The sequence below is a fragment of the Corvus hawaiiensis genome, chromosome 3 (assembly GCF_020740725.1).
Source record: "Corvus hawaiiensis isolate bCorHaw1 chromosome 3, bCorHaw1.pri.cur, whole genome shotgun sequence".
Lineage (NCBI taxonomy): Eukaryota > Metazoa > Chordata > Aves > Passeriformes > Corvidae > Corvus > Corvus hawaiiensis.
In genome coordinates this window covers 61,542,625-61,558,394 of record NC_063215.1, presented here as the reverse complement: position 1 = coordinate 61,558,394, position 15,770 = coordinate 61,542,625, and the positions used below count along the sequence as shown (strand labels likewise).

The window sequence follows — 15,770 nt, the reverse complement described above, 5'->3', positions numbered from 1 at the left end:
CTGAAGGCAGGAGAGATGAACATTTTTAGAGAAAGCTTCACAGTCTTACTGTGCTACATAGTTTTACCTAGACCAGTGGATTTGACTGAATTAGTCACACATTCTTGAAATTATGGGAACCTCTTTGTTAATGCACAAGCTGCATCGAAGCAGAGTCAGTCTAGCTTGACCTAAGTAAGAAACAAGGAAGTGGGTGCACACAGTTGGATACTCACAGGGAAACAGGCAGGGAATTGGCTGGAGAGGAAGGGTCAAAAAGATCATCTAAGTTTCCACCTACTTTTAAAGCAAGTGTGGTAAGCTGCTTTCAGCTCCTGAGTAACATCCAGTTCTGTACTTCTCAGTGTGTTTCTAACAACAGATGCAGAAAGGAAAAGTAGAGATGTATTTATTCATAAACGATGAAACCAATGTGTGGGTCACCTCTTGTGGGGTCATCTGTGTAATTATTAGTTAATAGCCTGTTTGTGATTTTTGATTTGGTGCTCTTACAGTCAACACCCACTTAATCGAGTTTGTCCTTGTATTCACACTCAGCATTAACATACAGAGCCACAAATACTCTGCTGGAGCTTTTAGTGCTTATGTAAGCGTTGTGGTTATGAGGCAGTCTGTATATTGACTTAGCAAGAGAAGCTGTAAAAGAACATGTCAGCAATACTTGTAGTCCAGCTGTGTGAGTCTGCTCTGTATGGAGACAGCTGGTGGCCACCTAGTAAAACCTTGTAATTCTCTAGTGCAGGCTGAGTAGTAGGGAAGTAAAGTTCTGTTCAAGGCCTAAGACCGACAAGGCAGCAAAACCAGCAGTGTTTGGTATTACCAACCAGACAGTGTTTCTAAGTCTCATTCCATATACTAGGTATTTGAAGTCATTATAAATATTATAATTAACTGCACTAAAAGTGATCTGTGAAGAAGTTTAGAGTGTTGTAATATTAGACCACACACTTTTCTAGGGAGCATATACGAATTGTTAACTGGTTTTAATAATGTTTTGAGTCTGTTGCCAATAGTGCTTTAATCAGATAAGTTATGTGGTTTGTTTTGTCTTTAAACTTGTGTTTTATTTTTTCCTTATATTCAGGGAATGTACATAAAATCAACTTATGATGGGTTGCATGTAATTACTGGAACTACAGAAAATGTAAGTAAAGTAAACGTAGATTAACTCAGACAGTAGCTTTGATTGAGGTAGTTGTTTTTTTTGTTGTTTTAGATATGACTTGCATGGTATTACCTGCTTTAAATACTGTGTGATGCATCATTTGTTTATCCACAGTCTGTAAATATTTTGTGCCTGCGTGTTTCACTGTTAGTCTGATTAAACCAGTTTCTGCACGTACACCAAATTAGTTCAAATGCTTGGCATTAAAGTAATTGCTTTAATAAGTTACTGTATCTGCTGTTCTGAGCCCTTATGGTGTCTTGCTTAACAAAGTCTTGGATGTATTTTCTCTCCACCGGCAAAGGCAATCTCCCCTAATGGGAACATTTAGGTGGTAGTGTGCTAAATTCAGTAATGAGTAATGAAATCAATGAGCTGTCCTGTGACAAAATTACCTTGCAGATTAAAAAGACTATGAACAAGTAAGACTTTAAGAGTGGTCAGCTGGAAGGAAATAGTTGGCAAGAGAGGCAACTAGTTTTTACTGCAGGTGGTTGCTTGTTTTATTTGTACACTATGAGTCCTTTATAGTTGAGAGTTTATTAAAGGCTTTTGGGCAGCCCTTGAAGGAGTGGACCTCTAGCCAGCAGCTGAGGCTGGCAGGTGATGCTGTGGTGTTTTCAAACAGGCTACTGTACAGGAGCAGTGACTGAAAGAAAAAACAGCAGAGAAACTTGGCGTTTGCAGTAATGTGTGTGTGGTTTGTTTTTTTTTTTTTGTTTTTTGTTTTTTTTTTTTGGTTTTTTTTGTTTTTTTTGTGAATAGGAAAGAACCAGTGATTCTAGTTGTTCCCCTGCCAGGTCCAGGGACCAGCCAGGAGAGGGTGGCAATCTGTGCTTGCAGTTCAGAGTGAAAAGTTCTATAGCTTTTATGCTATTGTCCTGGAACAATTCTATATAGGATCTGCCACAGAGACCAAGTCCACTTTTGCAGCAACTTTAACATCTGATAAACGTGAAAGAATATAGTGTTGACTGCTGACAACCTGCTTCTGCATGTAGGTCTTATTTGGGGTCTGTATTCCTTCTGTAGCTTTGAGTGTTGACCTAAGTGCCTGCTTTTTATTATCAACACTGGTTCTTCCTTTGGGGAAACTCCTTTTTTTGGAGCAACAGAATTTGACAAGTGACTGAGAGATCTGCGAACAACTGATGTCTTTGTGGTGGTATGGTATCATTTAGGTGACCCAGGCTGGATCTTAGCTCAGTTTTCTTTTTTCTTGCTAGATTTGGAATGGTATTTTAGTAGCTATCCCCAGGAGCTGGTGTATGGGAATGCAATGGAATTGCACCTCTAATTTGACAGTACTGAACAATGGAAGAACTGGGGAAGTCCATTTGGTATGAGTCAGCCAAGAGAATTCCTGAGTTATGCCATCCCACGTGTGACTTTGCATGTCACGTTGGCCTAGAGCTAAACTTTGCTCTTTCCTCTGTTCTCACAGTGTGATCCCAGTGTCTGTGCTGTGACCTCTCACTTGCTGCAGGAGTTCTCTGTGCAAGGGTTCCCCACCCTCCCTCAGACAAGTTGTTGGCCACCCAAAGGACAGCTTGAAATGAGCTTTGTTTTTCACAAACTTGACTCTGGCCCAGCATTTTTTCGTGGTCTTGGTTGACTCCTATATATGCAGCTTTCCACAGAGGCATTTCCTCTCAGAGGAAGCAAGAAGACAATGAAGAAATGGGGTTACTCATGATAGCTGGAGCCTCCCACAAATTCCCCATGTTTTCTTCCTTTGTTGTACTGTTTATTCTTACAGTTCTTTCTCATAACAAAGTTACTTGAGGTCTAAAGGTGTGATGAGGTGGAGAAGGGAGTCCTTAATCCCAGTGCTTAATTCTGGAGTCGCTGGGAAGAGCTGGCCTGCTGCCTGGTAGTTGCTCATGGGGTGGGGGGAATGGGAGGAGTTGCTGTCCTGTGACCAGGGTGCATGTACCAAGGTAGCATGTCTGTGTGCTTTGGGTGTTGTCAAGGCTGGTAGGAGTTGGTGTGTTATAGCAGTGAGAGTGTTTTTAATAACTGCAGCACCAGGTGTTGATAAATGTAAATACTGACATATTTATCTGTTCCTTGCTAACGGCTCCCCCGAGCTTAGGTTTTGTTCCAAGAAAATTGTATTTTAAAGTCTATTATTATTAGGTATTTGAAAAATACCTATCTATGTACATTTGACTTATGCAAACATGTATTTTTATCTGCTGACCTTGGTGATTCAGGCAGGCAGTTTCACATTAAAGTCAGAAGTTTTTATTTACATTGGAAAACAAAAAGGGAAAGTGCAATGGGTCTATCTTGTGGATTGGAGTGGTTTTGGTCCTTTATTCTGTACATTCAAAGTCTTAATGTATTTTTAAAAATAAATATACATTTATTTGAAAGCTGTTTAAGATGGTTGTTGTTTTAGGGCATAAATCCTCTTCAGTCCTCCTCCATTTCTGTCTAAAACTAGTACAAACTGGAGGGAAAAGGAGAGTGCAGACTCTCCCATGCCTTAAGTACAATTTGGCCTGTAACAGATGGAGGCTGCGCCTTCTCCCTTCCCCTTTAGTTCCCCAAGTATAAAATAAATAATTCAATTAATTAATTTACATTTCTCAAGTTGTCAGCAGATGTGAAAATTATCTATAGTGAAGAGCATTGCTGATGCAACTTCTGACTTAGCTTGGTGGGGGTTGTTATGGCAGGGAGGGAGACCTGCTGCAGCACATGACTCTTGTTTTCCTCTTTGTAGTCCCCTGCTGATCGCTCTCAGAAGATTCATGCTGGTGATGAAGTGATCCAGGTTAACCGGCAAACTGTGGTGAGTAACTTGCAGCACTACAGACCTTCCCCTATGCTTGCTCTGCACCACAGGTGCTGAATGGATGGGGTCAAGCAGCAGTTCTGGTGTTTGCTTGGTGAAATGGCTGAGGCTTTTTACCATTTTGTTTTCAAGACAAATTTTATTTTTTGTAGTATTTTGACTAAATATACTGCATTTCATGTTTAAATGCTTTATGTGTCATATTAAAATAGTTCATGTTGCATTTAAGACCTGTTTTAAAAGGCCTTGTTACAATCCACTGAAATGCAGATAAAGAGCGTTAAAAAGCCCCCCAGTCGTTTGCAAACAATTGTCCAATCATTTGCATCTGGGTACCTGGATGTAATGATTACATTTTTGCTTAGCCAAGTAAACAATGCCTTCCAATGTGAGAAAGAAGCATGACAAAAGTACTTCACTGTGAATCCCTGTGTTAGTCAGTTTAAGCATATCCATGCATCCTTCTAGGACTGGAACTGAGGTATAAAGAGCACTGCTTGATAGCTCAGTATTTAGTTTGCAGCTTAAGTAGAGAACTTTTTTGGGAACAAAATTAAAAACCTTGCAAAAAATGAGTTTTCCAATTTTTTCATCAATTCTTAAAATGGCTTTTTTGGATCTCTTATCTCTTCTAGGTTCATGTTAAAACAAACAGTTTGACTTGGGGGATTTGGGTTTTTCTTGTTTGTTTGCTTTCAGAAAAGAAATGCTAAATAAAAGATGTCTTTATTCTCTTCCAGGTTGGATGGCAACTAAAAAATCTGGTGGCAAAGTTGCGAGAGAATCCTGCTGGAGTTAGGCTGCTGCTTAAGAAACGCCCTACTGGCTCTTTTCATTTCACTCCTGCTCCACTGAAGAACCTGCGCTGGAAACCGCCTTTGGTGCAGGTGAGACCCTGCCAGCTCCGCTCTGATCTCAGGATGGGAATGTCTTGGTTGCAGCTTGAAAAAAGAGAAATCCCATAAATGCTCCGAAGTACTCATGTTTGAGTGTAGGTCAAGGCAGGTTAGGTGAAATGGCTGTCCTCCTATAGCTCCTAGATAAAAGGGAAAATGTTCTTCTCTTTTTCTTTTTTTCTTCCCCTTGCAACCAGATAATGCCCTCTTGGTACACAAAGGGACTAGGTGTGCTGAACATTTTAATCAGTCTGTGTGCCACTAGAAGAACTTACCTGAGGCAAAACTGCTGATATGTATGGAATTAATCAGCATGGAGCAATAAATAAATGCTTTCTCTATCACAGTAATATGTCTGAAATAACTTAGATTATTCCATATATTTGTCCTCTTTTTAGTCTGGTGAAGAGTGGAAAAGAGTGGTTTTTTCAAGAAATTATTTGAACTACTTGTTTAAATAAGATTTGATTGTTGGACAAGTCACAGATTGGGTACTGAGCAGACAGAGAAAGTGATGTTAATAATTCTTAAATAACCATGTTGAGAAATGGCTTGTTTTATTAGAAAGCCTTAGGGCTTAATGTTCACAGGAGGAAACAACCTAACTGAATTTAAACTAATTACCTGAAATTAATAAAACCAGGGAGAGTTTCCCCTCCTCCTCCTTATGTAGGGAGATACAGGTCTCCCTACAGCCATGGGGATAATTTAAATCTCTGAAATGCTGTTGGCTATCACAAGTCTCCATGAAGGCAGATTTCTCTCAAACTGGGTAGAAGATGTATACTACCTGACTACTTGTTCATCCTTACTTTCAGCAACGCCTGTGTCCTGTTTTTGTGGCATCATGCCTGACATGTATCACCAGGGTGAAAAGCTGGGGTGGGCTGGCTTATAGGCTATACCCAGCAGAGTTTCCTTGGGGGAAGGTGTGATTGGAGAAGCTGTTTTACAGTTCTGGGTTTCACCATACTGACCAGTAGAAGGCAGAAGCTTGTGCAGGAGTGCAATTAACTAAGTGGACAGGTCCTTGACAAAAAGAGGAGAGGGCAGTTCTCTTGCCTGACAAAGGTGAAAGTGTCTTTGAAACCTTTTCTCTCCTAGAGGCAGACAGGAGCCTGGAAAGATGCTGAGAATATATAGAAAAGAACTGCAAACATGAGCAATGCCAAATCTATTTTTAATTTGCTTCCCTGGCCCTAGTTATAGCCATTGATCCATGATCCATCCAATTTATGGTGAGCTTTACTATATTCCCGTCTATGCCCCAGGCATTGAATGGTACGGAATAAAGGTGGCCTATGACAGCTTCACAAGGCTTGCAAATCATATCTGTATTTAACAAATAGCATTCTTTTAATGCATCTAAAAATAGAAGAGGTCTCAGTTACTTTTTTTGTCTGTGGAATTTACAGGAAAAAAAGAACTGGAAAGAGCAAAATATTCTTGAGCAGTGCCTTACCCATGACAGGACTTCTGTAGGAGGGCCTGTAAAGCTAGCCAAAACTGGGGGTGGAGGAAAATGTAGATTCTAAGAGTTTTTAGAGTGTTTATACACCACAGAGATAGTAATTCACTAGGGGATGAAAACAGTACTATTGATTATCACATTAGCTTTTTGTGAATGTTAAATGAATGCTCAGATGTTTGATTCCTGTCTAACTTTTCAGACCAGTCCTCCACCAGCTTCAACTCAGTCCCCAGAAAGCACCGTGGATACCTCACTGAAGAAAGAGAAGCCGGCCATTTTGGATCTGTACATACCCCCTCCACCAGCTGTTCCATATTCGCCTCGGTATGCAAACAAAAGTGCACTACTGAACAAAAACCTCCTTCATTGCACTTGTTTCTGAGCTGGCTTGCTGTTAGAGCTCTGTGCAGATCAGCTTGAGGAAGCTGCAAATCTCAGACTTACTTCTAGCTGCCTAAAGGAGTTGGATTGCTTAAACTTATGCCCAAGTGCGTGTACTACCAGGATAGTAACAGATTTTATTACTAGAAGATTATTGTGTGCCACATAGATCAGATTTGTTCCCAGAACATGAACTGATGTCATCTCTGGTTTTCTTGTGGAGTTATGTTTATGACACTGTTTAAATCCAACTGCACACAGCAAGAAGTAATTTTTGTCCCTAACATTTTTCACTGTTGGATTTTTTCTTTTTTTAGCAAGTTGAGTAACTGTTTTGGGAGTTAGGATAGAAAAGAATGTCATGTTAAATAATGCCTATCTTGTTAAATTTTTAAACTTGGAACTTGTTTAAAACAAATATGTTCCCACTGAAGGGAAGGGAGAGTCAATACATCAACTTTTATTTTTTTATCCTGCAGTGTTAGCTATGAAAATGGAGACCTGTGTACACAGCAGGAGGGGGAGGGATGTGTATAGTAAGGCTGACTGTTGTTTGTTCTCAAGTCCATGTTGACTCATGCCAGAACCCTGCCAGATGATCTGGGAATGTGATGGAAAAAAGAGTTTTCAGGCAAGACGTGAAAGGCAGGCATGTTTCTGGCCTTCCCTGACCATTTAGGTTATGTGTAGATAGGCCAGCATGGGAACTCTGGCCTTTTGCTGCAGGCCCTGTGGGAAAGCACTTGCCTCCTGTCATGTAAGGGCTTATACAGAGACAGAGGTTGTATTACTGCAATCTTTGGGGCAGGACTGGGAAGGGAGGGGGCTTTCCAAGGTAGGGTCACTTTTATGAAGCTGGACCCACCTTGACCTGCTCTCTCCCTGCTTTTATGGTTACACATGCTCAGTTCTTATTAAAAAGCCCCAAATCTTTTGGCATAATAACAAGCATATAGATTTAGCAGATGAATGCCTTAGTCTTATCTTCAAATCAATAAATTTAAAGCACATTGGTGATTTATGTCCATGTGCTCAATTTGTTTATTTTTCCTAACAAGACACAAAATTATATCGAGCTTCAGATGTCTTTAGACCTGAATCCCTGTTGAAAAGGAAGGAAATCACAATATGAGCTGTAAAACTTGTCCTGGATGATGTGTGGAAAGGGAAAGGCATCTTGACTTGGACTTTTAAAGAAAGCAAATGTGAGAAGCTGTGGCAGGCAGGAAGAGGAGAAAGGACAGTTCGCTTGCCTTCTGTTTGGCCATTTATTTTGACCTCTGCATGTTTTGCTTTTCTCTTGAAACTGTGGTGCATTCGTGTGATGGTTGTTTTTTTTTTTTCCCCTCATCCTGTTCTCTTCCTTTCCTGGCATGGATCTCCTTTGGTCCACACTGGGAGGCAGAGAGCAGTGTTTGGTTTCCCTGCCCATGGCACAGTCTCCACATGGTGGTGGTGTAGGAGAGCTCTCCACATACATACATTTGTGGTGTAACACTTGAGTGCAATTTTTGGTCTCTGCATCTCCATAAATAGCTCCTTCTTATTCACTGAGCTGTAGCATTGTTCTTGCTGGAGAGCGGGACAAGTGGGATGTGCCAGCCAGGGACTGCTATGAATACTGGGCTATATGTGTGCTTAGACAGTCAGCTATGTGTTTTTATGCCTGACTTGGCCAATGGTTGCTTCAAGCTACATGTACAGAGAAGGGGAAAAAACCTCCTGGCAAATCTTAACTTGAAGGGTAGCTTATTTTCCAAAAGTCCTTGCAGAATTTAATCAAAATCATAGATATATACACACTATGAATCTGTGACTGAAACTCTTAAGGAGGGAGAGAGAAGGTGGTAAATATTCAGTGGACTCCTACAATGGAGAGTCCCTCAGATGGAAGTGATAGGTGTTAAAATAGCACAGAGATGGATAAATTTATGTATCACTCCTGAGCAGACAGCCAGACAGGTCTCATTTAGCAAAATCTTTTGCAGGAGTGGAGCCTCTAGATTTCTCTCTGTGTTAAATTACTGGCTCGTTAAGAGTGAATTAGCATGAGGGGGGTAGCTTTCTTTTCTCCTTGTTAACTATAATGAAGTCTTCTATCACCTGACTTGTTTGGGGTTTTTTTCCAGCTTGTTTGCAGCACACTGCCAGTTGTCACGAGCATGTCTGGGTGCTACAAGTATCTTTCAAATCTACTCATGTCTTTAGCATTAAACTCTTTTAAGCCACTAACTGAAGTGCTATGTCTTTTCAGAGATGAAAAGGGGAGTTTTGTGTATGGAGGAGGCAACAAACGCAGTCAGCCACTGCCTGGGTCCAAGGGCGCCGAGTCTCCCAATTCTTTTCTGGATCAGGAGAGCCGAAGACGAAGGTTTACTATTGCTGATTCAGATCAGTTGCCTGGGTATCCCGTGGAAGTAAATGTCCTACCAGCCAAGATGAGAGAAAAAACACAGTCCTATGGTGAGTTCATTTCTCTCTCGTTATCACTGTTGTGATAAGGGCTTTGGTCAGTCTGAAATGACTTGTCTTAGAAAACTGCATGTCAGACTATTAATGACTCTTAAGGGAATTCTGTGCAAATTGTGAATATGAATGAAATTCTACATCTGAAATAGTTTTTCTTAAATGTTGTTCTTTAATGAATGTCATTCAGCTGGGCTCTGCTGCTGTAGAAAGCCATTTCCATGTGTGTTTTGGTTATTAACGTTATGTCCACTCCTGCTCTAAATGAGCAAGAGGGTGGCTGTTCAATCTCAGCACATTGATTTCTTATATGTCACCAGTGAAAGTATCTTCAAATATTCTTTTTTTCTGCAATTTGAACTCCTTATTGCCTATCTCTCCCTTTGTTTAACTGGGAAAAGTAAAAGTTTAAAAACTGTTTTCCTAAACTTTATATCATTCCTCATAACCTCCAATGTTGTCTCTAGGAAAACCTCGTCCTTTGTCAATGCCTGCTGATGGAAGCTGGATAGGAGCTGCAGAACCCTTCTCTAGGCCACGAGGATCAGGGAGAAAAGGCAAGGTTTTAGGTTTCATTCCTCATCCTATTCTCTTCCTCTCCAAGATTTCCTTGGGGTGATGTTAGCAAGAATGACTAGGGCAGATCTGTACTTGTGACTTTACACAAGTTTGCTATTTTGCTCTTGCACACAGCCTTATCCTTCCTTCTGCATTTAATATGGATTGTGAAACTACTTTTTTGCTAAGTCTTTTTGTTTAGCTTACTGTGGAGGCTGTTGTAGAAGCAAGCATTTTGAATTTTGTTCTCAAAATGTAAAATATAGGGCCTTTTAGGAGCTGCTTTTTACCGCTACTGCTGTTAGAAAGCAACATATTCTGCAGACATCACTGAATGCAAGAGAGACAGAAGCTCATAACATTGGGTGTTCAGTTGGATGGCTTTTTTTACCTCCCACACTGTCCTCTTCCCACCCTCTTTTGCATCTGAAAGACTATTTCAGTCATGTTAGAGTGGGAAATAAGGATGACTAGTTTATTCTTGGAATCAGTTATGAAAGCTAATGTCTAATTCTAGGTAAAATCAAAGCCGGATTCTATTATTTTCATGCAAAGCCAGAAGTTGATAACAAGAAGCATCAACCTGGGATGTTAGAAGTGAGCTAAGTAATGAGTCTAACAGAGCAATCACCAGGTGGCAGGGCTGGTTTTTGTGTGTATGGTTTTTTGTTTGGTTTGGCTTTTGGGTTTGTGTTGTCTTTTTTAATACTTGAAATGTACCTAAGTGCTGCAGGCTTGTATTTAAGCTGTATTGGATCAGAGCCAAAGGCCTGCCTAGTCCAGTAGGATGTCTTTAGCAGCAGCTGCCTTGGTCAGGTACCTAGGGAAGAGTAAAAAAACTGAAAGCATCACAGATCACTGGTCAAAACCAGGGAGGGAAGGTCTTACATCTTCACCTGCAAAATTAATTTCTCTTGTCCAGAGTAATATTTGTAGCTTTTAAGTTACTCATGAGTTACATTGAGAAGTACATGGATTCAACTCTGGTCTCTTCAGGATTTTGAATAACACATTAGAAGAAGGTTTATTACATCTCACCCATGATAATGATTTGCGTGAAGGTAGTCTGTACCAGCATTTTTGGTGTGTGTGAATCCAGAATATAACAGTCAAACGGTATCTTCCCTGTGTATGGATTTATTTTGTTACTTATGTTACTTAAAAACCATTAAAGATGTAAAAAGCCATTAATCTATTGACAGCTGCGTATGTCCAGGTGTTTTATGAACAAAACCCCAGATCTAGGTATTTGAAGTGTAACCAGAATACTTCTATAGAAATAGAAAATGTTAATGGAGGGTTTTGAAGTCAGCAATAATTGGTTTTCCTCCTCCTGTTTGTACAGATGAAGATGTCCTCTGCAGGTACTTCAGCAATGAAAGGATACCCCCGATCATTGAGGAAAGCCCCTCCAAGCAGCACCCCCTCTCCAGGCCAGTGTCTGACAAGCAGTTGGTGAGGGGAACAGATTATATTCGAGGCAGCAGGTGTTTTATGAATACAGACCTCCACAACAGTGCAACAATTCCCTTTCAAGAGGAAAGTGCTAAAAAATCATCGGTTACATCGTCCACAAAATCCTCCTCGGCAGAGCCCTCGCTGCTGGTCAATTGGATGACAAGACTGAAATTGTTGACTCACTGACTTGTCCCCAGTGCTGTTACCAAGTGCCTTTGCTCGTTGGTCAGCCTTCTCTGCTTTGCAGCTTAACTGACACACAGAGACTAATGCGGTTTTCTTTTCCTGGAGAATCTTACACTTTTGCCTTTTTGTTTGTCATTTTTGATGGATCAGAGGGTTTCGTAGTGTGAGGAGGGAAGAAAGATAAAGATCAAGTTCCTCTTCCTGGCCAAAAACTGAAGGCATTTATTCCCATGGAAATGAGTAAAATTTCAGTGAGGTGGAGGCCACACGTGACCTGGAATATGCATAATGACTCAGAGGAAGGCACTGCATTACTGTGAAGTCCAGTGGCACTTTAGTTGCCTGAATGCTCAGAGGCTGGTGTGACTGGCTGGGTGTCAGAGTATGCAGAGCTCACAGAAGTTGTCACTCTCCTGACTGGGAAAATAAGCAGGGAAACAGCAGTTTTGTGCAACTTCGTGATGCTGTTTCGAGTACTGCATGAGATCAACCTTATGAGGAAGAAGTAGTAGTGTTACCATTCTTTCTCTGATCTCCAGAGTTCCTGTGAAGTCTTAGGAAGAGAGTTCTCTTATTCAGAGATTTCAGGAAGTTGGACTAATTTAATTATAAATCAATCCAACCTTATATATAATCTATTTTATTGAAATCACAGTACAAATAAGGAGCACTGAACCAGTGCAGTGCTCATCTGTAAAGGTATACAGATTGCTACAACATGCCAAGGAAATGCATCTGTAGAGGTGGTAAAAGAATATATATTTTTTCCTTAATTGTTTAAGAATGACTTGCTGTTAACCAAAGTAACCTTTTAAAGTCCTGTTGGACTTATGAGAACTTTTACAGTGGTTCAGTTTTTGAATGATGTGTTCTTTTTATGAAAAATATGTGCTATCATACACTACAATTGTAAGACATCTTGCTATTTTCTATGTAGCTCTAATTTTTACCCCTCCAGAATTTTAAAGTAGCATTGGGTATTTTGGGAGGAAAATAAAACTTGTTTAACAAAAGAGGAGGATATTAACGAGATATTGTTTAAGAAGGAATGTATATAAGATTGTTAGTATTCAAACAGTTGTGTTTAAAGATATTTAAATGTTAAATATAGTTGTATATATTTTTACATTTAAATAGATAGAGTTTGTATCTTCCTGTATTGAAGTGTTGGGCACAGCTTAGTCAAATGAAAAGAAAATAAGATTTTGTATTACCTTATAATTATAAGACTGACTATTTTTGTAGATGATACATTGCCAACAGTCTTTACTCCTTTGGTCTTGCTGAAAAGAAGGATTTATATTTAATAATTGGTGGGGAAAGAGGGAAGTTAAATGCTAGTTTACACTTAGGACTGGGGCAGGAATCACATGTGATAACAGGAGTGTTAAAAACACACTGTAATCCCGTTTGTGAAGATGTGACCATTCTGCTGCAATGAGCTTATGAAGCTGTGCTACAGCCCTGCAGAGAGAGACAGGGTGTTTGATTCACTTCTCAATTAATTTGATTGTGACTCACTGATGACTGGGAGGGCTGGTTTGGACCTTTCTGATCAAAGCAGGTTATAAAGTGTCTGTCTTGTGCCACTCTCCTCCATTCCCCAAGATGGCTGTCTATACTAGAGACATGACCAGAACTGCTGCTGTGCAGTTGAACCCTACAACTGTTTGGTCCTGCCTCCAGAAAAAGGGCTGAAACTGCTATGTTGTAGGCTTTGTGGTGTAGTATAGTCCAGCCTCCAAAAGGCTGAGCTGTTCTAAAGATGTTGTTTAAACAAGACTTTTAAAATGGAAATTTTGTTCATCTTCAATGTTGTGTTTTCTGTACTTTAAAAATAAGTGGGGGCCATCATGCTTAACTTCTTATTCCGTATAATGAATACAGAGGATGCTCTACAGTTTAGGGGTAAACAAAAAGGTCCCACAGATCTAGGAATAAATCACAGCTGCTATCTTTCTGGCTTAACCTGAGAAAAATTCTACTATTATGCTAAAACTTGGCTCATCTCTTGATGTTGAAGGTACATGTATCTGTCCTATCAAAAACTGTATCTAGGCTGACTTCCCTAATGAGTACAACATACATTTCCAGATATCCTGCCATGGTACAGTACTCCACAGTACTCTGAATACTCTGTCACGGGGGCAAAACAGCACAGTTAAGTGGAAAAGATCATAAACCCCACAAAATTGGAAAAGAATATTTAGTACTCATGCATATATGTATAGTAAGGAATGTGTACTTTTGAAATACTGAGCAGGCTTCTGTTATAGACTGCAGAATATGTGAAAGCCAATACCTTTAATTTTCCCTTACATAACCATTGCAAGAAAATTCTATTTTGGATGGTAATGTGTGAGAGGAAATAAGACATAAAAATGAATACTAATGGCTTGTAGAGAAAGAGTGCAGGGCAATTCTCCAAGCAATGTGTTTCCTCTAGTATTATGGACAATTAAATTAATCAGTGTCTGAATTCTGGATGACCAACAGTGGTGGAGACAGTATGGAGAGTATTATACTAATTTTGTGCTAATCAGTGGGCTGATAAACTTTTCTTCCTCATAAGCAGGGCTTGTTTTAAAAACGACATGCTCCATACTCTTGGTGCTCATTGAACAGAAAGGGGAGAAAATAAAAGTCCAAGACTTAGCCAAACCAGGAAAAACAGATGGTGAAGACTGGTTTTATAGTTGGAGGGGATAAAGAATTTTCTTCTTGCATAAATGTTTATTTTGTCCAAATCTTACATCCTGTTTTATTACACTGCCAGCATGTAGTCTTCACAAAGTGCTCTGTACCTGCAGTCACATCCTGAATAGATCAAGTTAAACCCCTCATCAGGCTTTAACTTAGATCTTGATGAATTCAGCTCAAATGTTTTTTGTTTTTTGTTTTTTTTTTTTTTGCAGGATTTACTTCCCTAGGAGCTTTCCTGCATTCATCGTTCAATTTTTGGAATATCTTACACATGATCTGGGCAGCAAGGCTTTTATGTGCATGCATTCTCACAAATGCCTTTGCCAGCAGGATTGGTATCTCGGAGGAGTGTGAAAGTTGGCTTCTGCTTGTGTTTTCTGCACTTAAGTATTGTTCCCCCAATGTCCACTGTACATCCTAGTGCACCATTTCAAAGTGTGAGATAGAAATGCTTGTGGACAATTGGAAAGAAGTGTTGTGTCCTTTGGAGAAACCTTTGTCCTGCTGTACAACTGTGGCTTCTCTTTTCTCTGTAGCCTGAGCTTTACTTTGCACATGCTGTGGTTATGGAGCATGTGCTCTTTGTGGCCATCACATAGGAATGCTTTTGTCTCCTTGCAGGCTGCAAGGTTTTTATAGTGGACAAGAGCTCTTGAGGAAGCCACTGACTTAACTTAGCATATTTTGTGATTCACTTAAAATGTAGAAAGAGCACTCCAAAAAAACTCAGTTTGGAGAATGAAAAAAGAGGGGCCAGGCTAAGCTAAATGCATGGGTCTGTGTTGTGTTGGATGCTGCTTCAGCTGTGTGGCAGTAACTGCAAAGAAAACACCCCACACAACTGCAGCATGCACATTTGTTTCCACTGCTACATTTGTATGATGCTGGAATATGAAAGAAGGGCAGTCTTTCAAAGTAGTTATATATAGTTCCACACACCACACTTGAGCTGTAAGATGTATGACAAAAGCAGTCAAGAGCTGCTGTCAGTATGTAATTTCACCAAATTCTTCTGCCTGTGCTGCTGCTGCATCAGTTTAAAATAGTAACCTCTCTTTATCCTGTTACCTGCACAATGCAAGTCCATAACCATCAGTTTTGTCTTTTTTTTGTGATAGTTAGCAACTACTGGTCAGATTGTGTCATTTGCACAGGGCCTCATGCAGTGGGCCAAAAGCTTAGTTTGGGTTATTCTGGACTTTGTCCAAAAGTGGAAAGTAAAATTTAAAAAAAATCTTACTGGTCCAATATCACTTAGAGTTGGGATTTCTTTTTTATACATACTAAATATGAAACAGGCAGGAGTTTTGTGTTGCACATACTTTGCCAGTGCGAGGAAAAATGAGGATTACATACTCGGTGGAGGAAAAAACCCCAGACCTTTGGGTGTCCTCCAGTTCCTGCCAGTGGGAGAAATGTTTGTTTTAGCATGACATAGAATGGATGTAAACATTTCTTTTTAAACCTCCCTGTGTGGTTACCTCAGTTATTCAGGATGATGTAAGCCACTGACTTTCTCCCTTAAGTGGTTATGGAGTTAACCCAATATATTTTTTTTGGGAGAGGGGAAAGATATATTTTCTTAGACAATTATGTGATTGATTAACAGTATATGGAGACAGAGGAATTAAGCATAAAATAAGTGCCAGAGAGCGCCAAGTTATTGGGAGAATTCTTGGGGTC

General features: G+C 40.0%; 1 protein-coding gene across 2 annotated transcripts in view; it reads left to right on the top strand.

Annotated features, from left to right (window-relative positions):
* The window catches only part of CNKSR3 (CNKSR family member 3), a 52,453-nt gene extending 39,256 nt beyond the window's left edge, over positions 1-13,197 (top strand). For both annotated transcript variants that reach the window (XM_048299866.1, XM_048299867.1), the window contains 7 exons: positions 1,085-1,144; positions 3,897-3,965; positions 4,709-4,855; positions 6,535-6,659; positions 8,971-9,179; positions 9,650-9,739; positions 11,086-13,197. In XM_048299866.1, coding sequence (XP_048155823.1) covers positions 1,085-1,144; positions 3,897-3,965; positions 4,709-4,855; positions 6,535-6,659; positions 8,971-9,179; positions 9,650-9,739; positions 11,086-11,384 — 999 coding nt within the window. In that variant the 3' untranslated portion in view covers positions 11,385-13,197. The remainder of the gene's footprint in view (positions 1-1,084; positions 1,145-3,896; positions 3,966-4,708; positions 4,856-6,534; positions 6,660-8,970; positions 9,180-9,649; positions 9,740-11,085) is intronic.
* The last annotated feature ends 2,573 nt before the right edge of the window (positions 13,198-15,770 follow it).